The sequence below is a fragment of the Triturus cristatus genome, chromosome 11 (assembly GCF_964204655.1).
Source record: "Triturus cristatus chromosome 11, aTriCri1.1, whole genome shotgun sequence".
Classification (NCBI taxonomy): domain Eukaryota; kingdom Metazoa; phylum Chordata; class Amphibia; order Caudata; family Salamandridae; genus Triturus; species Triturus cristatus.
This window is the reverse complement of record NC_140594.1, coordinates 414,203,933-414,227,618: the sequence shown is the minus strand read 5'-3', so window position 1 is coordinate 414,227,618 and position 23,686 is coordinate 414,203,933. Positions and strand designations below refer to the sequence as shown.

General features: G+C 47.8%; 1 protein-coding gene across 3 annotated transcripts in view; it reads left to right on the top strand.

Annotated features, from left to right (window-relative positions):
• AEBP1 (AE binding protein 1) overlaps nucleotides 1-23,686 on the top strand; it is a 319,836-nt gene that overhangs the window by 79,043 nt on the left and 217,107 nt on the right. For 2 of the 3 annotated variants that reach the window (XM_085636121.1, XM_085636123.1), the window contains exons 3-4: nucleotides 3,693-4,064; nucleotides 15,494-15,583. In XM_085636121.1, coding sequence (XP_085492247.1) covers nucleotides 3,693-4,064; nucleotides 15,494-15,583 — 462 coding nt within the window. The remainder of the gene's footprint in view (nucleotides 1-3,692; nucleotides 4,065-15,493; nucleotides 15,584-23,686) is intronic. The other variant, XM_085636122.1, reaches the window with a different exon arrangement.

Genomic DNA, 23,686 nt, shown 5'->3' with positions numbered 1-23,686 from the left:
GAGGCCGGACAACCAGGCCTGTGCCCGGGGGAGGTCCCTAGGGGGATGGCGATCCATAGACCCAGAAACTACCGCATTAAAGTCCCCCCAAACCACCAGCAGGCCACCCGGGAGGTCCAGGAGGAGGCGCCCCAAATCCGCAAATGTAGTAGATTGTAACCCAGGCGGAACGTACACTGATATAAAAACAAACACTCTACCCTCCATTCTACCCACCAGAACAGTGTAGCGTCCCCTCTCATCATGGCGCACCTCATCAATCTCCAACGGGAGCGAGTTCTTAATCATGATACCCACCCCCCGCGAGCCCGAGGTGAAGCCCGAGTGGGCCACCAAACGATAGCCTCGCCGATTCATGGCATGAAAGGAGTTACCTATAAGGTGCGTCTCCTGCAGGAAGATAACATCTGGTGAGATACGTTTCAGATACTGCAGGACCACACCACGCTTAATCCTGTCCCCCAGGCCGTTAACATTCCATGACAACACAGTCAAATCCCTACCCCCCATCATACGTAGAAGCAATCAGTCGTCCCCCACAGAGCATCTCGAGAGCAACAATACAGTAAAGGGCTTGCCTTGCGGTGCAAACAAACAACACACCCCCCCCACCCCCCCATCCCAACAGAACGCCCCCCTCCCTGCACCCCTGCATGAGCCCAGACAGCCCCCCCAAAGTGCAGTGTGCCTGTCGCCCCATAGATGAAAAACTAACTAGTCCCCCAGAGGAGGAGGGAAGCCCCCAACAGACCCCACCCGACCTCCATCGGAGGGGAACATAAACGATCAGAAAATGGTAAAGGAATGTTGTCCAGAGCAAGGCCTATTCTTCACCCCTCAGTTCTGATCCGGCGGGCCCTCCCCGCCAACCGCACCCCCCCCACCCCCCCGGCCCCGATCTCCAGGCAGAGTGTCCAACCAGTCCCCAGCCGCCTCGGGTCGGTCAAAAAAGTGCGTGCGCCCATCCACCTCCACCCTTAGCTTAGCTGGAAAAAGCATTGAGTACTTAAGGTTCAGGTCCCGTAGGCGACGTTTAACTCCAAGAAAACTCAGTCTCAGTTTTTGGACCGCCGGAGTAAAGTCTGGGTAGAAATGCACATCCATGTTATCAAGCTTGACCGGTCCCTGTTGCCTGGAGGTCTGCAGGATAGCGTCTCTGTCCCGGAAATTAAAAATCCGGGCAATGAGAGGCCGCGGCGGGGCACCGGCCTTAGGTCTGCCCCCAGGGACCCGGTGAGCACGTTCCACCGCAAAAAGCTTACTCAGCCCCCGGGGCTGGAGATGGGTAAGGATCAATTCTTCCACAAAAAGATCTGCTGCCTCCGCCTCTCGTCCCTCCGGCACTCCCACAATGCGAACGTTATTCCTCCGGGCCCGACCCTCGGAATCCTCCAGTCGCCGGTCCATCAGGGCGCTCGCCTGGCCAAGCCGGCGCACCTCCTTTTGGAGGGCCACCACGTCCGTCGTGAGGCTCGTTGTGGTGTGGGCCAGGGAATCGACCCGGTCGTTGGTTTTGGACAAGTCAGCCCTCACAAGGCTAACATCCACCAGGACCGAGTCTATCTTTTGCGCTAGGGTGTCGAAGCGCTGGTCCACTGAGGCCTTCATCTCTGCGATGGCGCCCATGACGTCCCGGAGGGTCAGATCCACCGGTTGAGCAGATGCCTCCGTCGGGCCCGCCGGGGATGTGCGCAATGTCTCCGGAGATCCCTTCTGGAGGGTGTAGCGGTCCATACTGTTGGATTGAGGCGCCGGGCCGCGGGGGGTCGTCTTCACCTTCGCCCGGTCGCCATCTTGTTTGGTGGACATGCCTGCTCTCCCACTGTCGCGTCAATCTCCTCGAAAGGGCCGATAAACCAGTTCACGGGTTCCGGGGGGGGGGAGGGCGACCACTGGGCCGCAGGACGACTCACGGCCGGCGGGTCAGCCGGGCACCTGGACAAGGCCACACCACCGCACCCCGCTCCGCAACCCTACCTCGCTTGAGGGCAAGGAGAGCGCAAAAGCGAAAGTGAAAGCACGGGGTACGCGAGTCGCCCAGCCCTGCCCGCCGCTGTTGTTCGCTTTGTCCCCGGATCGCCCCACTACTCCAATCCGGGGGGCCAGCGCGGAGAAGGCCGCAACCTTCAATCGGTGCTCCCACCGGTGTCCGGGGTCCGATTCGAAAAGGAAAAACGGATGGCGCCTCAGCTCGGGTTCACCGATGCAGTCCCCTCAACAAGGACAGGATATAGCCAGGATTAATTCAGGAGGTCGTGGTGGTCCTCGGGAGCCTCGCACCTACGCGGCCATCTTGGTTGCGCGCTAGGCTCCCTTCAGATCTTTTGTTTTTAAGCTGAATGGTGAAAAGTGAAAGTTTGAGGTCGTTGTAGGTGTGTGGGCTGATAATGTGTGTGAAAGTGACTAATTTAAAACTGTCTAGGAGATATCAAAAGAATCTTTAATGTGAGGATCCTCCTGACAGGGTTAAAAAACCATAAACAAGGCCGGTGCTCCTTCCTGGTGTGACAGATGTTGCAGTGGGTTGGGGGGCTCCTTTTATTCATTGTGTCTCCCACTGCCCATGATTAAGGTTGCCCCCTGTTTGTAATCAGCTTGTTGCACTATTCTGGGATGGTCCAAAGATACTGCATCTGTAACAGAGGGGTCCAGAGTTTATCTTCTTTCTCCAGAATGCCACCTTAGAATGTGGCTCTTTGTAGCTGGATTGCCTCACCCCCTAGCACATTTGAGTATGTGCCCAATAGAGTGCAATGGACTTGGTCTTCAGGCCTAGACTTTGAATCAGCAGGAGAGAGGACCTGAATGTCATTTGAAGAAGATAGCAATAAAGTGCAAAGTGATATAAATGATTGCAGTTCTGAGTGAAAAGGAGTAAACATCGGTCTGGAATGAAAACGCATAAATCGCAGTACCCATCTAAATGTTATCATCAGCACAGGGAATATGGAAACGTGTGATAGCACAACAATCTGAGGAAATGAAGTGTAAAAAGTGCAGGAATGTATAGGCAAGTTGACCTAATTCTTGATGACATTTTGTGTATTTTCCTTGTATCTGCTATTTTATGCATAATTTTCAAAACTTGTTGATATGATCACAAATATAAATATAGTGAGGCTGTGCTCCAGTTAGGCGTAAACACAGCACCCTAGAGGTGTATCCATCCAACGAGGCTTCAGGACTGGCTCCTCTGTACGTTACTTGAACTTAACCTGGGTAGCGTGCGGCTGTGGAAGTGTGCAGAGACTGCATATCCCTTTCTAAATCACTGTCTTAGCTACACCCTACCCCTCCCTCTTACTTTAGGGTAAGTTGGGCATGTGTGGATACACATATTTCGATGGGTAACTGTGTGCTCTTGTGCAACTCACTGCTAAGGGCTTGGCTTAGAGAACCTTATAACATATTTAAACCTCTAACGAGCAATGATAATGTAACTTCCTCCATAAGTGTAATTTCCATCAGAGGGTTCTCTGCAGGAGGAAATACCATTGCCAGTTTCCATAGGAATTACAGTACACCTTTCTCAAAATCAATCAGTATAACTGTCCCTTCACATGTATAAACAAGGATCAGACCATGTCCCTGATCCTTTTCTGGGTTGGTCTCAAAGTTCCTAGTTTACTTTTTCACTTTAGATTTTTTTATGTGGTTAAACTGATACATTTCACCTCTTCTTATTACTGCAGATGTCACAGGGAAATTGAAACCCAAGGCAAAGAAGGAGAAGAAGGAGAAGCCTCCCAAACCAACCAAGAAACCAAAAGTAAAGAAACCCAAAGCCACCAAGAAACCGAAAGAGAAGAAACCCAAAGCCACCAAGAAGCCCAAGGTGAAACCACCAAAGACCACCAGGACACCCCCAGCCAGAAGGACTGAAAAAGTACCTGAGGCCTGGCCAACCTACGAGGAGGAGGAGGAAGAGAAAGAGAGGTTCCGCAGGCCCGAGACACCACTCGCGCCTCCCCCAGACACAGAGGAGAGGCACCAAGTGCCAGATACAAGCAGAACACACCCGCCTTACGGGGAGGAGGAGAAATATCGACCCGATCACGATGAAGGTAAGAGGTGGATATTGTAAAAAAAAATGCAGGAGAGATTGTGGGTGGCCAGTAACACAAACCTGAGCAAGGCTATTGCTATTGCAATTCAGGAGGGGGGATCTATTCAGTATATGAGAGAACATAAAAACCTGGATGGAGAGGGTGCAAGCCACTCAGATGTGAGAGCTACAGATGATATGAGGTGGAGATCAATTCTGCAAGCAAGAAAAGCAATGGGTTAGGAAATGTTAGGAACAGAAGGTGTGAGAGCAAAGGACATTTTGCATGCATGTGCATGGTGGGTGGCAAAAACAGGAGCAGTGTGGTGACAGAGGCAGATCACATCCCCGATCACACCCCAGGGTGTTATGTGCAGCTGGGAAGAGTTAGGACCAGGTTAGGAAAAACAGACCCAGTGCTAATATCACAGCAAATGGATGTCAAGTCTAACTGTTACTGCTGGGTTCTGGGTCCCTAAACACACTTACTCTTGAGGGTCGTATCTGGGAAGAGTGGCTTAAAGTTACCCTAGAACCTAAATACACCAATCCCAAAATCTATCCGCAGTCCAGCATAGACGTCTTTGTTTTTGTTTGAGTTGACGGCTTCCAAGAAGGAGTGATTAAACACAACGTAAACATAAAAGGGCGTCGGATTTTAGGGTGCGCCCAACAGTATGATCTTCATATTGTCATAAATCCGAGGCTTGTTTCAAAGTTATGTTTGTGGAGGACACAAAAATAGTTGAATAGCTGTTATGTGCCAGGTCAGTGTTCAAGGGAAAGCTAGGCACCTTAAAAGGATGTTTCCCAAGCTACACCTTAAGAAAGGTGCCGAGCCAGTCAGACATTGTACTAGGTAGGTTCCCCTGGAGGTGAGGGAGGAGGTCAAAAACAATTTAAATGACAGGGTTCAGTAGGGCATTATTGAGCTCATTGATGCAGTTAAATAATTGTCTTTAATTGTGATTATTAAGAAAGAGGACAACAGCTTGAGATTCTGCATCTAACTGCGAAGAGTGAACCAGAACGTTGTAATTGATAGTTTGTCACTTCCCATAATTGGTGAAATGGTGCAAATACTGAAGGGAGGTAAGTGCCCCTCCAAGTCTGACCTGAAAGGTCGCCTACCACCAGATCAGACTGCCTCAGGACTCCAAGCCCCTAATAGATTTTATAACCACAGAGGTTGTTTTTCAGTTCATCCGCTTGCCCTCCTGCCAGGCTTCAGCTGCCAGCATCTTTTAGAGAATGATGTTGCACCTTTTTCTGGAGCAGGAGAAAGACATCTACATCCAGGACGATGTCTTGGTGAATGGAAGGACAGACGCAGAGCACAATGCCACCTTAAAGAGGCCCTTGACAAACTAGAAAGGGCTGGAATGATTCTCCACTTTGATACTTGCAAATTCTTGGTGCCGGAGGTGGATTATTTAGGATATTCTATCTCTGTGGCTGGAGTCAGACTAAAGGCTGACCTGGTGAAGACCACTAGAGAGGTGAGCAATCCAAAACACAAGGACTCTTTCATGGCTCATCATTGAATATTACTCAAATCTTATTAGGGACTTAGCAAGTAGGATTGAATGACCTGGAAGGATCTTGTTAAATAAAAGTATGTCTTTTTTCTGGGTGGAGAACTTCAAGCCTCCACTTTCAAGGAGATCAAGGACTCTTATTACCATCGCAGGGGTACTCACACCCATTGATGTGTCTAAAAATACTTTTCTCACTCTTGATGCTAGTACCTGAGAAATTGGTGCTCTCCTTTCCTGGCGTCAGAAAGGATGCAAAACAACCATTATGTTTGCCTTCCACTCCTCGGATTCTGAAAGACACTACTCCATTATTGTGCGGGAGATGTTAACGGCTGCATGGAGTGCTGTGCAATTTCATGCTCGAATTTGTTTTTTAGGCGTTAGACTCAGAACTGATCCCAAGCCTATAGATGAGTTTCTACTCCTTGGTGGCATGGTGAATGGCTTTGCAAGTCCAACACGGCTGGGTGCTGGGATATACGACTGCAATTATACTGTTGAGTAAATTCCAGACTTGAAAACCAGTGTAGCAGGTTGTTTTCCAGGCTGCCCTTGGACCATAAGTAGATGGACCTCTCCTTTGAGACTGAGAAGATGGCTGCCATCATGGGGAATGGGTTGTTTTGTTGTGATGGAGCCATTCAGACACAGTTCTCAAGCATGTTGTGCAATTGCTCAAAAAGATTAGCAGTATGAAAAGTAGTGTACCGGTCAAGGAATAACTCTACTTTAAGGTATTGATTAGTTATCTGTCTGCTCTGATGGAGTGTTGATGCTAGACGACACGTGTACCGTCGGGGTCCTTACGGAGCTGGTTGATTGCGTTGGTCCTTGGAGGGCACCTGCGACATACCATGACCAAAAATAGACTGAAAGCCAAGTTTTGGTGTCCTGGCCTGAAAAGCAGGTAATTCATAACGTGCAAGAGTGCAATATTCATAAAGGAATGGAGAAAAGATAAAAGGTTGCTGGATGCCCCAAAGAGCACATTGAGGATCCTGAAAAACATGGAAGAAGATCTGCTTAGACTTTATTGGACCCTTTAATTGTCTTCCAGAAATACTACACACTACAGTTGTTATCATGGATGCTCACTGTAAGTAGTTAGAACTGGAATTTTTGAAGAGGTCTCCACTAAGAGCACCCTCGAGTGGTGGAGGCAAATATTTTCAAGGGAGGACACCATGCGACATTGCCACAGATAATGGCGCACAGTTGGTGTCCCAAGACATTAAGGACGTCTTTTTAAGTTGTGGCATTAAATATTGTTGAAAATGTAAACGGGTCAAAGCAGCCACATGGTGAACCCCATTCTTCTTCATGAGTGGAACAGGAATTGTGTTTGGCGAGGGACTTGGAGGAAGCAACTCGTTCATGGGTCGGATTTCACTTAGGGATTGGATCAAAGTCGGACCTGGCACGATTGTGCCACGACATTTCGTGCCTATTCAAGGTGAAGTCCATTAGCTTGGAATATAGTGAACTGGCTGATGGCCAAGCATGGAATAGTCATAGAGTAGTCTTATATCAGTAATGTGGTCAGTGCCTGCCTGGGATGGATGTTAAGGAGCTTAATAGTTGTAGCTGCCTTATATGAATGTCTGATGATGGAATGAGAGGCAAATGTAGCGTATCTGGTCTGTCGAGATATCTCTCTGGTTCAGGAAACAACGGAAGTGGGGTGGAGATGCAGGCTCGTGTCAAAGGGATGAAGTCAGAGATGGTCTGGTGTCTCTGCCTGAAAGTCTCAACCACAGGGTAGGAATGAGACATAGGAGAGAGAGCTCCTATGTAGGTCAACGATTATGTGTCTGGATGATTCATTTTATTTTCTGCCCTTGCCCCTGCATTTGCTTCCTCTCTATCTTTTACAGCTTTTATGTTTTTTTCCTGTGTTTTCTCTTTCACCCTTAGCACACCTTTCCTTTTTAAGTATTGTAGTACTATCTGATTTGTTTCTCCAAACGTATTTCTTCAGTACCTTTCCTTTCTGTTTAGAGGTTAAGCATGTGTTGTAACAGACTTTATTGTGGAACATCATGATTTCCCCTTGCTTGCAACAATGTTTCATTTACCATTTGTTTGCATCTCACAACTTGTGAGGAATCTGAAAGGGTCAACATTTTAGGTTGCTGTCTGACAGAGACTACACTGACAAACCGAAGGTAATCCCATCCCATGTTTTATTTTCAGTCATCTCCGAGGTTTCTGTACAGGAGTCCTCTACTTTACAGAAGCACACAATTCTGTGCTCCAAGGGAGAGTGAAGTAGAAACTTTTTATATATATTCTCAGTAAAACTCATATAAGTGCTTCTCCCGAAGGCTGCATTGTACATGGGTGAAAAAGTATATCAAAATGCATCATAGAAGTTGATTGTTTGCACTTGTTTTGACAATCTCAATATATATTCCCTTTATATGATAATCACGCCCACCTTAAAAGATTCTTCACTTTATAAGATTTATGCTGTTTTGGTGGATAATTTGCAGGACATTTCTGCATTCTCTTCTGAATGTTTTGTACTAATCGTTTTGGAATGGCTGCATTCTATGAGGGGACAACTCTAAGTTAGCCATTTGCATTCCAATGAATGAACCCTTTGTTAAATACACTTTGTCTGAAGTACCAGGCCGTTTAGATTTCACCATCAGTCATTACCAACTCACATCATTCACTCGTCTGAGCCATTCGGTCCTACCTTCTGGTTTCTCAGTCGGCATCCCAAAGGCAATGCTCAAACCTTACCCCGCCACTTCATATCAGGATCCTTTTGGGAAATAGTGGATTCTGTGGTAGACAAGATCCTCTCTCACTGCTCGGTAGTGCTCTTGGTCTGAGCCCGGATTCCAGATTAATGGGATCTTTTCTATCAAGTAACATAGCGAAGGTGCCCGGTCGGTTTAATTTAGAGGAATTTCCCCTGGGACTATATATGTGAAAGGCTGCCGTGAGAGAAACTGGTTAACAGCTCCTTTCCGTGTTCATTTTCAAATGTCATTCTCACAGACCTTTTCTGTCGGGCCCTCAATGATCCGATATTCCATCAAGGATTTCACTCAATTTCTCAGCTCAGGCCTTTCCTTGAGCATTCACTCCCTGAGCACACACACACACTACTACTGATGGAAACAACTCTACCGGGCTCATTGAGTACACCAGTGACTTACACTGGTCCAGGACCCAGCTCCAAACTGAGGCTTCGATTGAATCTGGGGGGCTCTTCCCCCTAAATCAGTAATGGTACGGCCTCAACTAAACAGGCCGTCCTAAGAGCCAGGTTTATGTACTTGCTGCTTTTTCAGACAAAGCTGATGAGACATGAAGCAAGGACAATAGCCGACGACTCTGGAGTCAAACATGAGTTCCCAATTTATATATGATTCTAGCAGCCCACCAATATTTATACGTGGCCTCTAGTTTTTCAGAGCAGAAGGAATGACTCATTTTTGGTGCATCTGTGATGGTGGGGAGTGGCCCCGTGCGTGGAACAATGAAGACCACTAGTCCGGATCAAGAGCTATAGACTTCTTTAATGATCACGCTGCAGTACAAGAGTGAATAACTGTTTCTCTCTCTCGTTCTTGGCTTCTGTTCCTCCTTCTTCGGGGGATCTAGGTCCGATGGGATGGCTCCGGCGGTCATGCAAGGAAGAGAAAGACCACTCTTAGATTCACTGTTCATCGGGTTAATAGTGAAGGGGGGGGGAAAGGAGTGATGAGTCACCGGGGGTCCGCCACCAACAATGCTACCGTTGGCCGTAGGGAGGTAATACGTGTGTAATGCCCTGTCAACCAGCCCCAAAGAACCATCCCCGTGACCTCCCTGCTAATGATACCCTGGCTACTTCCCTCCCCTTGGTGAAATAAAACCCAGGATTCGACCCCGTACCTTTCCCAGCCACGCTCCTCCCGTGGGTGCGTGGCAGGGCGAGACGCCGTGTCGTTGGCCTCCAGGCACTCCGTCCCTCTCGTTGCTGGGGTAGCCGTCTCCTCCGCTCCCGGTCCTCCCGATTCTTCCTCCATGCGCTTCCTCGCTCTCCTCGACTCTCCCTCCGTCTGCTTCCTCGCTCTCCTCGACTCTCCCTCCGTCTGTTTCCTCGCTCTCCGTCTCCACTCGCTTTCCGACTTCCTCTCCTCCGTGGGCTTGCGCGCCGGTCCCTTCGAAAACTTCCTCCTTACGTGCACTGCTCCGACCGGATTGGTGCGCCTGGGGCGACGTCAGGAGGAGCGTGTCAGCCTCCGAAGCAAGCCAGGCCGTATTAAAGAGGCCACGGGCGTCCTGCAGAGATGGTGGAAAGGCATAGTCACTAAGGGTTCTTTCTGTCCCCTCCTCCTCTCCAGCGACCATGCGACACATCCCTCCCCCTGGATTTTCCCGATCGGGGGAAATCGGGTATCGGGAGAGAAAGTCGGCATTTCCCTGGTCCATCCCTTTCCGATGACGTACTTCAAAGCAATAGGGCTGTAAGGCCAAGAACCACTGGAGGATGCGCTCATTGTGACCCTTATTCCTCTGGAGCCAAGTGAGAGGGGCATGGTCCGTAAAGAGAGTGAAGGGCCTACCCTCTAGATAGTACCGCAACTTGTCCACTCCCCACCGAACAGCCAAACACTCCTTCTCCACAGTGGAATAAGCCTGTTCACGGGGAAACAACTTTCGGCTGATGTATAGGATGGGGCGTTCGCATCCCTCAGCGTCCTCCTGGGAGAGTACTGCCCCAATCCCAACCCCGGAGGCATCAGTCTGGAGGACAAAGGGTTTCTGGAAGTCAGGGGTCACCAATATAGGGGAGGAGGTGAGGGCATTTTTGAGGGACTGAAAAGCAGCAGCTTCCTGGTCGGTGGGAGCCCGTAACCGGGGAGAGGTATGAGACTTACGGAGAAGATCCGTAAGGGGCCCAGCCAGGGTTGCGAATTGTGAGATAAACCTTCTATAGTACCCAACCAGTGCCAGAAATGCCCGGAGTTCTCTTTTGGTTTTTGGGTATGGTAAGGCCTGAACGGCTGCCACTTTTTCTTTTTGGGGTTCTATGTTTCCATCCTCGAGGAGATATCCTAGATATTTCAGCTGTTTAAAAGCCACTCTGGATTTCTTTGCATTTATGTGAAGCCCCGCCTTGCCTATACTCTCAAGAATATTGGCCAGATGTTGAAGGTGCTCGGTCCAGGTTTTACTGAAGACCACTATGTCATCCAGGTAGGCGGATGCATAGGGGAAGTTTGTGGAAAGGAGGGTATCTATAGCCCGTTGAAAAGTGGCCGGAGCCCCGTGTAGCCCAAAAGGCAGTACGGTGAATTGGTAATGGCCAGACGGAGTGGAGAAGGCGGTTTTCTCCTGGTCAGCCTGGGTTAGGGGAATCTGCCAATAGCCCTTGGTGAGCTCGATGGTTGTTATGTATTCGGCCTCACCAAGGCGTTCCACCAGTTCGTCAACGCGGGGAAGCGGGTAAGCATCCTGCTTGGAAACTCTATTAACGGCCCTAAAGTCTATGCAAAACCGGATACTTCCATCCGGTTTTGGCACCAAAACCACTGGGGAGCACCAGTTGCTATGGGAAGGCGTGATCACTCCTGTTTTGAGCATTTGATGTATTTCTGCTTGAAAGGCCACTCGTCGGGCTTCAGGTATCCTGTACGGTTTTTGTTTTACAATAACCCCGGGTGGGGTAGGGATAGTGTGTTCCGCTAAGTGGGTTCTCCCTGGTTGATCGGAGAACACCTCCGAGAACCTGAGAAGAAGGGAAAGTGGTTCGTCCCGCTGGGTTGTAGAGAGCTCGGGATTGATAGGGACGTCTTTGACGGTATGTACCAGGGGTAAGGTGACAGAAACCGTTTGTGACGGTCGTGGAGGTTATCCTAACCATTTCTTCAATATATTGATATGATATATTTGTGTTTTGGTTTTTGTCATCTGTAGGACATACGTGGTTCTCCCTATCTTTTTAATTATCCGGAAGGGACCCTGCCACTCCTTCTTTATCTTTTGCGTGGAGGTGGGCAATAACACCAGGACCCAGTCACCTACATCGAGCTCTCTTCACTTCTTCCCCTTATCGTAGAAGTGTTTCTGTTTTGTTTGGGCGATGGCCAAATGGTCGTGGGCTAGGGTCCTCAACTTGTGTAGTCGGGACTGCAACTGGCGAGTATAGTCTAACAAGGCCTCGGCTTCCTGTTTCCCTTCTTTTTCCCAGCTGTCTTTGGTTATTTCTAGCAAGGTTCTCGGTTTCCTACCAAAGAGAAGCTCAAAGGGGGAGGCACCTAGGCTGGATTGGGTCTGGCTCCTTAAAACAAACAAAGCCAACGGCAAGAGCTGGTCCCAGTTCTTTCTATCCCCAGACAGAAGTTTCTTCAGGGTCAGTTTAAGACTGCCGTTGTATCGCTCAACTAAGCCATCTGTCTGGGGGTGGTACACCGAGGTCTTTATATGTTTGATGCGTAACTGTTGGCACACCTGTTTCATTAAGTTGGACACGAATGGGGTCCCTTGGTCTGTGACTATTTCTCTGGGGAAACCCATCCGTGAAAACACCTCAACCAGACGCTGCGCTATGGCGGCGGAAGTGGCTGCTCTAAGGGGAAAGGCCTCTGGATAACGAGTGGCGTAATCAACCAGGACAAGGGCGTATTGATGTCCTCTACTGGACTTGGGTAGGGGTCCTATGAGGTCCATGCCTATTCTGTCAAAAGGATTGCCTATGATGGGCAAGGGTTGCAGGGGGACCGCAGGTGGAACATAAGGGTTTCGTCGTTGGCATATATGGCATTCCTGACAGTACTTCTGTATTTGGGCATATACACCCGGCCAGAAGAAGTGCTGAAGAATGGTCTGCCCTGTTTTTTCTGCCCCAACGTGACCCGCCAAAAGATGGGCATGTGCAAAGAAAAGTATCTGATCCCTAAAGTCTGAGGGAACAAGAAGTTGAGGGATCGCGTCTGCTTTCGCCAAACGGTATAGGAGACCGTTTTGTTCAACAAACGTGGGATACACTCTGGTTGAGGGGTCTTGGTCGGCTCGGGCTTTGTTCCAGGCATTGATAAGACTGGCATCGTTTAATTGGGCTGTTCGAAAGTGGGTATCCCTGGCCCAGGGTTCAGATGTCAACAGGGAGACACGACAGGGTTTGGGGGACATGAGGGCTTCGCTCATCATGGAAGTAAAGCATGGATTATCCGTCCCTATAATGAGTGGTTCAGGAAGGTTTGTGAGGACCTCCACTATGGCGTCCATGGTGGCCCCGGTGTGGGTTTGTAGGCGGATCGCAGCCATAGGATATTCCCTTACGTCCCCGTGAACACAACGAATGCCCACCCTCCTACCCGGTAGGATCCATGAGGGTTGAATAAGATCCTGCCTGACTACGGAGTGTTTGCAGCCGGAGTCTAGCAGGGCCCGTACCCCTTTTCCCTGTATGGTTACACTCACATAGAACACCGGTCCTGTTTCCTGAGCGAAAAGAAGGGAGTGGGGCAAGTAGCTCACATCCATAGGTTCCTCCTCTTTCTCCCTCTTCTTCCTGCAAAACCTGGCTATATGTCCCCACTCCCCACATTCATAACACTGGGGGCCTGAAAAAGGGGTGGGATCTGGCCGGACTCCTCGCGGTCGTACGGACTCAAAGACAGGCTTAGTGGATTTTCTTTCTCCTTTTCCGGGGACAACAGGTCGAGCGTGGCGTTCGGGTTCTCTCGGGGTGGGTCGGCCTTGAGCTCTGGCGTACGATGTGGTCATTTCCACAGCCTGTTCCAGAGTCAAACCGGCGTGTAGCTTCAGCCAGCGCTGGCTGGCATAGGGGAGAGAATCAAGGAACTGTTCGAGGTAGATTTTTTTCATTACGTCCTCCATACTGGACTCCTGGGGTTTCAGCCATAAGTCAGCCGCCTCTTTAAGTTTGAAAAAGAGAGTTTTGGGTATGTCCCCAGGGGCCCCGCGTTCTTGTCGAAAACGTAGCCTGTGTGTCTCGTCATCCACTCCCAAGCTATCCAGTATATACTGCTTTACGAGAGCATAGGTGGCTGTTCCATCCTTATTCACGGTTTGGTAGGCCGCTTGAGCTTCACCCACCAATAAAGGCGCAAGGTAGAAAGGCCATCTCTCTCCCGCCCAGGCACTAGCCCGGGCTGCTCTTTCGAAATTCAAAAAGAACGCCAACGGGTCTTCTCCTGGCGTAAACTTCTGAAGGGGGACCACCGCTCCCGGAGGTGCGGCCGCTCTAGTTTGTCCTAGCGAGGCCATGATGAGTCCCTGTCCTTCGGCCAATTTCACTAGATTATCGGCTTGGTTCTGAATAGCCGAGCTGAACACGGCCCGATCGGCTTCCGCCTGGGAGGTGGTGCGTTCTATGGCCCATTCCATTTTGGCCTGGCTCTCCTTCATCTGATGAATGAGCGTGTCCATCCTGTATCGGTGGGGTTCGCACTAAAGACTCCTATCTGGCTCGCCACTTGTGATGGTGGGGAGTGGCCCCGTGCGTGGAACAATGAAGACCACTAGTCCGGATCAAGAGCTATAGACTTCTTTAATGATCACGCTGCAGTACAAGAGTGAATAACTGTTTCTCTCTCTCGTTCTTGGCTTCTGTTCCTCCTTCTTTGGGGGATCTAGGTCCGATGGGATGGCTCCGGCGGTCATGCAAGGAAGAGAAATACCACTCTTAGATTCACTGTTCATCGGGTTAATAGTGAAGGGGGGGGGGGAAAGGAGTGATGAGTCACCGGGGGTCCGCCACCAACAATGCTACCGTTGGCCGTAGGGAGGTAATACGTGTGTAATGCCCTGTCAACCAGCCCCAAAGAACCATCCCCGTGACCTCCCTGCTAATGATACCCTGGCTACTTCCCTCCCCTTGGTGAAATAAAACCCAGGATTCGACCCCGTACCTTTACCAGCCACGCTCCTCCCGTGGGTGCGTGGCAGGGCGAGACGCCGTGTCGTTGGCCTCCAGGCACTCCGTCCCTCTCGTTGCTGGGGTAGCCGTCTCCTCCGCTCCCGGTCCTCCCGATTCTTCCTCCGTGCACTTCCTCGCTCTCCTCGACTCTCCCTCCGTCTGCTTCCTCGCTCTCCTCGACTCTCCCTCCGTCTGTTTCCTCGCTCTCCATCTCCACTCGCTTTCCGACTTCCTCTCCTCCGTGGGCTTGAGCGCCGGTCCCTTCGAAAACTTCCTCCTTACGTGCACTGCTCAGACCGGATTGGTGCGCCTGGGGCGACGTCAGGAGGGGCATGTCAGCCTCCGAAGCAAGCCAGGCCGTATTAAAGGGGCCACGGGCGTCCTGCAGAGATGGTGGAAAGGCATAGTCACTAAGGGTTCTTTCCGTCCCCATCTCCTCTCCAGCGACCATGCGACAGCATCTTAATCCATTTGCTCCAAAATAGATAATCTTTGTCTTTTTTCCCAAATGTACTTCTACAGTAGGTTCCCTTTGAATAACCCTTCAGATCGTTCAGACCCACTGCAAACCCACCGGGGTCATTTTGTAGAAGTCCCTTATCATCAACACAGAAGAATGATGCAATGTGCTCTCCACCTATCTTAGGTGTACATCATGTGACCCCTTTCCTTTTGCCATGTCATTAATATAAATGTTATAGAAAATGGAGGTGGGCACTCACCCTTGCCTCGCTGCTGAGTAGCCTGATACAGGTATGGCATATTGACTTAAAATCCCTGAATTCGCTGGAATGACTCGTGTACCACTAACAGCATTCACTATTTTTTTTATGAATAGACCTTGCCATTTTGGGGTGTAGCTGGCATTTTATTCCTGTATACAAATCTTGTGGTTCATGTTGGTACCAGAACACAGCTCCTTAAGTTGAACAATTAATTTTGTTGACTTATTATTCTAGTAGCTCCCAATGGAGTCAGCTAATTAGCAGTGTTACCTCATTCACCATTGGGTCCTTTTTTCAGATGAATTTTATAAACGGCCTGTCGATCTTGAAGAGCCTGTTGAAACCGTTGAACCTGACCGAGAAGACTGGAGAACTGACCTTCGTCCTGGTAGGTTCAAGAGAAGATATAAAAGATACAGAGGTAGCTGAAAACCAGTACTGATTTTTGCTTAAAACTATCCTAGATCCCAACAATTAGCACCGAGACTAGCTAGAGTTTATGATTCCTCCTTTGAGTTGAGTTCCCTCCCTCCTCCTCTGAATGACGCTTTTATTTCTACCATGTTGAAACCATATAAAGACCTATCAGACATTGCCTCTTATTGTCCGTTATCTATCTTGAATATGGACTAAAAATTTTTGGCTAAGATCCTAGCCTGTCTCCTCTTGCCGGAGATTCCAGTCTTAATAGAGGATGATCAATCTGGTTTTGTTCTTGGTCTCAGTACCTCTCATAATTTACGCACTTTATGGATGGTTAAGGATGACTCATTATAACTATTCCCGAAAGTTGCATGTGTTTCGTTTGGCCTGGAAAAGGCCTTTGATTCTTGCCACTGAGGATATATGCATAACAATTTGTGTTTGTTTGGTAAAGACCTATAGTGGAGTAAGTGGGTGCATGTTTTGTACACAAAACCATTGCCTTGTGTGAAAACCGGACAGTGTATCCTCGATTTGGGGGAGATTGGCAGGGGAACCTGCCAAGGTTGCCCCGTATTGCTCTTGTTATTTGCAGTAGCTATGGTACCCCTTGCAGCTTATCTTCGTCTTCTTGAACTGCAGTGGTTCTGTACATGCAATATCTTTGTATGAAGACGAATTAATGCTAAATATAAGAGATGGGAGCTTGGATCTTTCTTCCACTGCATGACTGTTGGATGACTTTGCTGTTATCTCAGGTTCCAAATTAAGCTGGTCTAGGTCATGTATTTTTCCATTCAACCTGATGTATGCTCCCCCTTTACAAGTACAACTGGACCCTACATTGCAAAGTGAACTAGTTACTTTTCATTATTTAATTATTCATTTATACCATTCGCCGGATGATTTACAGGATGGAAACTTGGGTAGGGCAGTGTAGGAAGGTAGGATCTGACTACATGGTCACCCCTACTTTTTGCCTGGTGTTTTTCTGGATTTTGACTAGTCTGACTGGGATCCTGCTAATCAGGACCCAAGTCTATCTGCTTTCTCCCTAAAATGATGCCATGTACTTTGGTACACTCAAGATTGGATACTGGGGTACCCTTATAAGTCCCTAGTATATGATATTCATGTACCCAGGGCATAGGTACCCCGGAAGCATCCCATGGGCTGAAGCATGTATTATTCCACCCATGAGAGGCCATGCAAAATGGAACTACAGGTCTGTTACTGCAACCTATGTAAGCTGGTGCTTGCACCACCTACTTTAGATATAGGTTCACTATATGGATAGGTCACTACACTTAAAACCTATAAGCCACCCCTATAGCAGGCCTTATCAATCCTGAAGGCAAGGTGCTGGGTTTTATGTGAGAGGGTGCCCCTGCATGAGCAGAGCCCCTCTTCAGCCTTCGGAGACCATTCTCCCGGGTTGTCTGTGACTCAGCCAGACATATAGGTAGAGGTGCATTATGACCTTGCGGTAAATGCTATCGCAAAAACAGCTGAAACAAAACATGTCGTGTTTGGTATCAAACACCTTGGAATCATACCTCCACACCGGTAACCGGTGTGGGAGATATGATTCCACCCTTCTGAAGCGAGCTTCGTGGGGTCACTGGTCTATCCAGTGCCAGCCTTCTCGACCCGGACAGCACAAAATGGATGCTGCCGACCAGAGACACATTTCTGCCCTCCTGCTGCTGAGCCAAGCTCGAGCAGAGGAAGGCAGCACAATAGGCATCCTGTCACAGAGAGGTGTGACCACCCCCCACACAGGATTTAGTGTATTGGGGCTGGTTGGGTGCACTCTGAGAGTGCCTGAAAGTCTGCACCTGGGGCACATTTGGTGTCCCTGTGCATAGTCCAGCTCAAACCAGTTCTGGGAGCCATTGGCTCCTGCTCTGGCGCGAAACTGGACAAAGGACATGGGAGTAACCTCCCCTCTGTCCTGGCCCTTCCCTAGTTACAAAAGAGATTACCTGGCTGTAAGTCTTTGGATTTTACGTGGACAAGATTCTACAAGAAGAAACCACTGACCTTCAACCGTCTGGACACTCTGGACTTCACTGGACTTCAACTGAGCCTGACTTTGTCCCCCTCTCCGTCCAAAGCTTTGTCTGTGCCCTTGCTCCATACAGGCTCCGTGCAGGACCTGTGGTGCACTAAGGACAACCGAAGAATCTCCCTTGGGGTGAAGGAGTCACTCCCCTGCATTCGCAGGCACCTCAATGCAACTGACCGGTCTGCTGCTCCCAAGCTTCTGCGGACTCTGAAGTCTCCAGCAACACAAAAGTTGGGTTTCGTAGGTCCCTCAGATTGATTTGCCCTCTCAGCAAGTTTGAGGCCAGTATCCTCTGTGGGGACTGCATAACCTGCACCCCTGTGCACCGCGTCTATCTGCAAGTGCATATGCTTGTTGGCGATTCCCGAGCTTGTGCATTAGACTCTGTGACCCAGAGCAATATTTCCACCAAAGAACTCCGGCCTCCTTGCACCGAGTGCTCCGTGGGCTGGTACTTTGTGAATTTGCTCGAGGTCCCCTCGCGACTCCTGGTCATTCGGCCTGTGGGCTTTTCTAATTTCTCCAGACGTGCCTGACTCCCCATTGCTTGGTGAGTCCCCTGGACCTTGCTGGTCCACACCGTAACCTTCTTGACCTTTCTGCGTGGGTTGCTTTTGTCAAGGCTTGTTGGTGCACCAAACGGACACCGACCCCTCAGCACTCGACATCCTTCGTGGGACAGCTTGTATCTGGCTCCTGGTCATCGTCGACGTCTCCTGGTCCTCGTGGTTGCAGTCAAGCATCCCTTCTTCGCACCTGAAGCACCTGACATCGGTGGGCATTCGTCTCTCCAAGCCCCTGGTCACTCTCAAGTGACCCAGACTCTGTCCCCTTCCTTCCAGAATCCAGCCTTGGATTCCACCGGACCCTTTTCACCTTCATGGCAGCAGCACTTCTTCAAAGCCTTCCATAGAGAACGACGGCTGTTTCAGACGCCACTTCAACCCTATGCACCCGGCTCCTCTGGGATAGGTAACCCTGGTACTTCGGTATCTATCTATGGGTGGGGTGGCTCTCCAACCTCTTAAGTTCTAAAGGGTTTCCTCAAAGTCCTCCTAGAACGGTCCTTAAACTGTAAAATTGCAACCGCGACTTCCCCATAGAATTGTACGGAGCCCGCGGTCGTGTTAGCACACTGCACCCATCCTCCGTGGGGTCTCTATCTACTCACCTTGGGTGGTTCCTTGGGGTCCCAACGATTCTACGTGCTCCAGACCTTGTCTTGAACCGAGTTGTGGTTGTTATACCACTATTTCAGTATATGGTTTGGTCTCCCCCTGGAGCCCACTGTGTATTGTGCTACTTACAACTGTTCAATTGACTTCGTATTGTGTGCTTTGTGTTCTATTCTCGGGTAGAGGATACTAGTGAGTGTTATATTAATAAATATATATTTTTATATAACTACTGTGTGGTTCTCCTTTCATTTAATTAATTCAGGAGGTGATATCCTGGTAAAACAAGCTGCTTTACATTCTTTCAAGATTAAGCCTGAAGGCTGCTCTCCACAGCTTCCACTAGGAAAGCTTTCTAAAGGTTATCTTTGACCTCATACATCATAAGGGTCGTTTGGACTGGTGCAAGGTGCCCACTTTAATTAGTGTACAGCATATACCATGGCAACTTCTCACAGCCAGTTTGGGTTCCTCAACATTAAATGGTATTCTGTTCTTCTCTCCCCTTATTGGTTATAGGCCGAGTAGCATTAATTAAAATTGTGATGCGCCCTCGTGTATTGTATTATTTTGCAAACTTTCCTCTACCTACACCCCACACCTTTTTTAGAGACCTTGATAAATTAATAACTGCATTTATCTCAGGTATAGAAAGGCCCTGGGTTGCTCTGTCCTCCTTGAAAATACCTATTGCTGCCTGGGGGTGGCCTTTCCCTCCCAGATTTTGAACACTATTATTTGGCATCTAAACTGCAATGGGTGGCTCGGTGGCTGGTCGGCTGCTTCTTATCTGAAACAGGGTTCAATGTTACTCAGTTTAAAGCCGGTTTATCATATTATTCTTTGTTGCCTTCCAAATGCCCCCAATCACATCTTTCCTTACTGCTCCAAATGGCCCTGTTGTGTCTTGGTAGAACCTGCACCATTAGCACTGCATCATACCATTCTCCTGCTATTTACCTGTTCCGCTTTCTTACCTGGTCGGGTTAGGTGCATCCCAGGCACCTTCAGACATGGACTGATTTAGATCCACTGACACTGGGTGATCTTTAATTTAAAGGGGGCTACAGGACTTTTTGACGCTCACGACAGATTATGACCTTCCCTTGGGTCAGTTTCTTATGTACTGAGGCATTAAAAAGGTGTTAAGCAATATGTTTCACACATGCGCCTTTGAACCCTCCTCACATTAGGTGTACCAAACACTTTCCACTGTTGGAGATAGTGGTAAATTGATTAAGTGGGATTAGAGATCTTTTTTGCAGCACTGGGACCATTCCAGAGCCTCTCTTTGTGATGATTGGGAGTCAGACTCAGTAAGACCACTTCCATGATACTGAGTGGCATAAAATATTAGATCAGCCCTGGAAAGGTGTCACATGGCGCCTGTTTCAAATATATTCAATTTAATGTCTTGAACAGGCACACGTCATGCCTAATCGTATCAATAAGATATATCCCGCAGCGGATTCTGTATGCCGCGTTGTAAATTACTAGATGTCGACTTATTACACGTGCATTGGGCCTACCCTTCTTTTGCTTCCTATTGGGTAGGCATCACTGAATTATTAACAACCATAGCTGACCACACACAGGCGACTTCTCCTGAGGTGGTCTTGCTGGGTTCATTCCCTGCCCAAAGCATGAGAAAGCTGCTCCTAAATTTATCAATCTTGCTTTACTTTTGAAGAAACAGAAAATGACAATTCACTGGGAAAGTCCACTTCCTCCAACTGTCGAGACATGGGGCAAGTCTCCTCACCTTGGTTTCAGTCTGAGACCACTGTAGCCTTCGGCATAGGGAGAAATGACCCGGGCTGAGGTAGTATTTTATAGCACAGACATGAGACAAGACCTGTACCAAAGATGGTAATCATCCACCAGAACCTGGATCCTCTGACATAATGCAGATTTATTTTTAATTCACTATGAATTTATATTCATTGACAGTTTTGCAAATATTATATATGATTTATCCTGTTACGATTAAAGGACGTTCATTTTTCATATTGATGTAGCAACTGCATATGTCCTCTGTTGTATGTTACTTTTGTAGGAAACTTTGGCTGATCAGATGGAACATTATTGATGACTATTGGCTGCCTGTTGGGGGTGGGATTAGGGATGTTCTTAGCAGTTTGTTTTTCATGTTATTATTAATAGAAGTAAAACTGGTGTTCCTTGCTACAATATCTGACAACACAGTGATAATTCTGATACTTTGTTAATATATTGTTATGCAAATATGTGTCTATGTCACATGAGGAAATTTAACAAAAGCACCAATAAAAATGTAAAAAAAAAAAAAAAACTATCCTAGATAATAATAAGAAGAGTGATAAAAAGAGAGTCTAAGGGCCTAGAGAGAAAGAGAGACTAGGCCCTCATTATGATGTCGGGCGGTCGCCGTTTCGGTGAGGGTACCGCCCGACCATAGGTCAGCGGTTCTGCATACCGAATTAGGATGTGAACCGCACAAAATGCAGTTGCAAATTTCAATTTTACAATGGGAGCTAGTGTGACAGTCTGAAACTGGCTGCAGTACAAGCGCCCACTATAAAATGGAAGCTTTTGCACATCCCTGCACCGTGTGGCAGGCACCCCAGAGATGTGAAGAGGGCACCATTGGTGCCCCCCAGGGCCTCAGCCGGAAAGCCAGGGGAGAAAGATTCACATTCCAACAATATAATTCAAGTTTATACATCTCTAACTCCTTTTTTTAATTCTTGGAACATATTTGCTTTTAATTTCTACTACCTGTGTCGTTATCACCTCACTCATGGTAATTTTACACAGTTCTGCTTGGCAATACTTTGTCCTCAGAGAAGCCTAGGTGCAAGGTAGAGTCTAAAGTGCAAGCGTGTAGAAACACTTTGTTTTATAGCCTTAATTGTTGCATGAATTATGTGGTGTGCTATGGTTTGTTATGATGCGGTATACGGAGGAGTGATGTACCTCACGTTGGGGTGTTGTTGCTTTCTAGCCTGTGTGATACGATGATATAAATTTGTTGTTAGGGGATCTAATGCAGTGTTGGATGATGTGACCCTCAGACTGTTGTATGGGGTGATGCTGCATTGTGTGATGCTGTGTAGTAGCTCGATGTGGTGTGGGATAGTGTGGTGTTGTGGCTTGACACACGTTTATTGGTACAATATGATGTATAATGTCAGAGACTGCAGTGCAGTATAATATCCCCTGGTCAACTATAGACTGTTGTGATATTTTACAGGTATGTTCTAGTTCTGAACACACATTGTATCATTGGTCTGGCAGTGTCTAGTTGCTTAATGATGACAAAAACTATGACCAGCTGCTGCATTTCATTAGTTTTTGTAAATCTTACATTTGTGGCATGTGGTTGCATTGGGTACCTTTAGCCTTTACCTGTGCCTTTGTGTTGTTTTAAAGTGCCTTCCCAAATCTACGTGCCTCTTGGTGTTAGCGTCAAGTGTCATAGTGTCCTTGTTCACCCGTACGTTCCATGACGTTCGATGACGGGGTCGAATTTATTATCGCTATTTCTGTAATGTTGTCAGGTACTGTGACTTCACATGACCAAAGGTTTTGCTGAACTCACTCAAGGAGTGGGTCCTACCTTCGAGATCAGGGTGTTTATCACCCTTGCCTTTATTGGTGTATAGCTATCGGTCCCCTATGTCAGACCATGAGAAATGCATTGAGGAGCATTATGGTTGTGAAGATATTTATAAATTAAATATTTGAATCACTTTGGTCGAGATCTATGATCACACAGAGCAAAGAGTGCAGTTTGTAGACTTTAGATCAGTCCATAAACCTCAAAATGGCTGCCTGCTAGATCAAGAATGCTTAGCTCCTGTTAGCCAATGAAATAACAAGCTCAGATTAAAGTTTAAATGTGTGAACTGCTATGCATGCACTATCAGGACTATCTGGCTGCACATTTTTTTATTTTTTTGGACAGATTTGCTACATTTAGGCTCTTCAACTTGTATGTATAATGATGAAGACCACATGAATTCTTGATAGGAAGAAAAGAAAATTCAATGATGTTTTTTGATGAATTAATATGAGTATTAAATCACTTGTAGATTTGTTGTGGTGAATTATTAGGAAATTGAATTTTATGGAATTCAATACTCTTGTTTAAAAATAATAATAGTTTGAAAATAATTTGAAATAACTTTTATAATATGTGATTGTGTAGGGCTCTACATAAAGGAAAAAAACACAATGCGGGAGAGACTGGAAAGAGAGGGGTCTTTGACACATATACTTTGGTCTTGGCCGTGTTTAATATCTTCTTGAGCTAGTTTGATCCTTGTGATTCAGGAGGTAATGGGGTCCAGGCTAGCTGAATGCCCAGAAGTTAATATATTAGGTTCCTCATCAGAGGAAAAATACTCCTTACATCACAGGAAAAATTATCTCCCAGATGCTGTTCCTAGCAAAAGAAGCTATAGTATTGTTTTGGGGAAGCAGACGATTCCAAATAAAAGCAAATCGGAAAGTGCGCAGCTGCCTCGTCTGAGGCGTCTAGCGCTCAAAGGCAGAGGTTGAAGAACAAGACCGGACACTTATATCTACACTTTAATAAAGAGCCAGGTTTATAGATCTTTCCTGTAGCAATGCTCAGACTCGGCCATACGGAGTTTGAAAGGCATGGTGTTCCAAAGCTTAGCCGTCTGTACTGAAAAATACCTGTCACCCTGTACACTTTGGCAAACCTTGGAATGCACATGAGTTAAAGACGATTAGATCTCAGGGATCTCTCCTTTTGGTCCCAGTCCAAGTCTATTTCTTAGGTATTGAGGGACTTTGCCCTCATTGGCTCTGAAGGTCA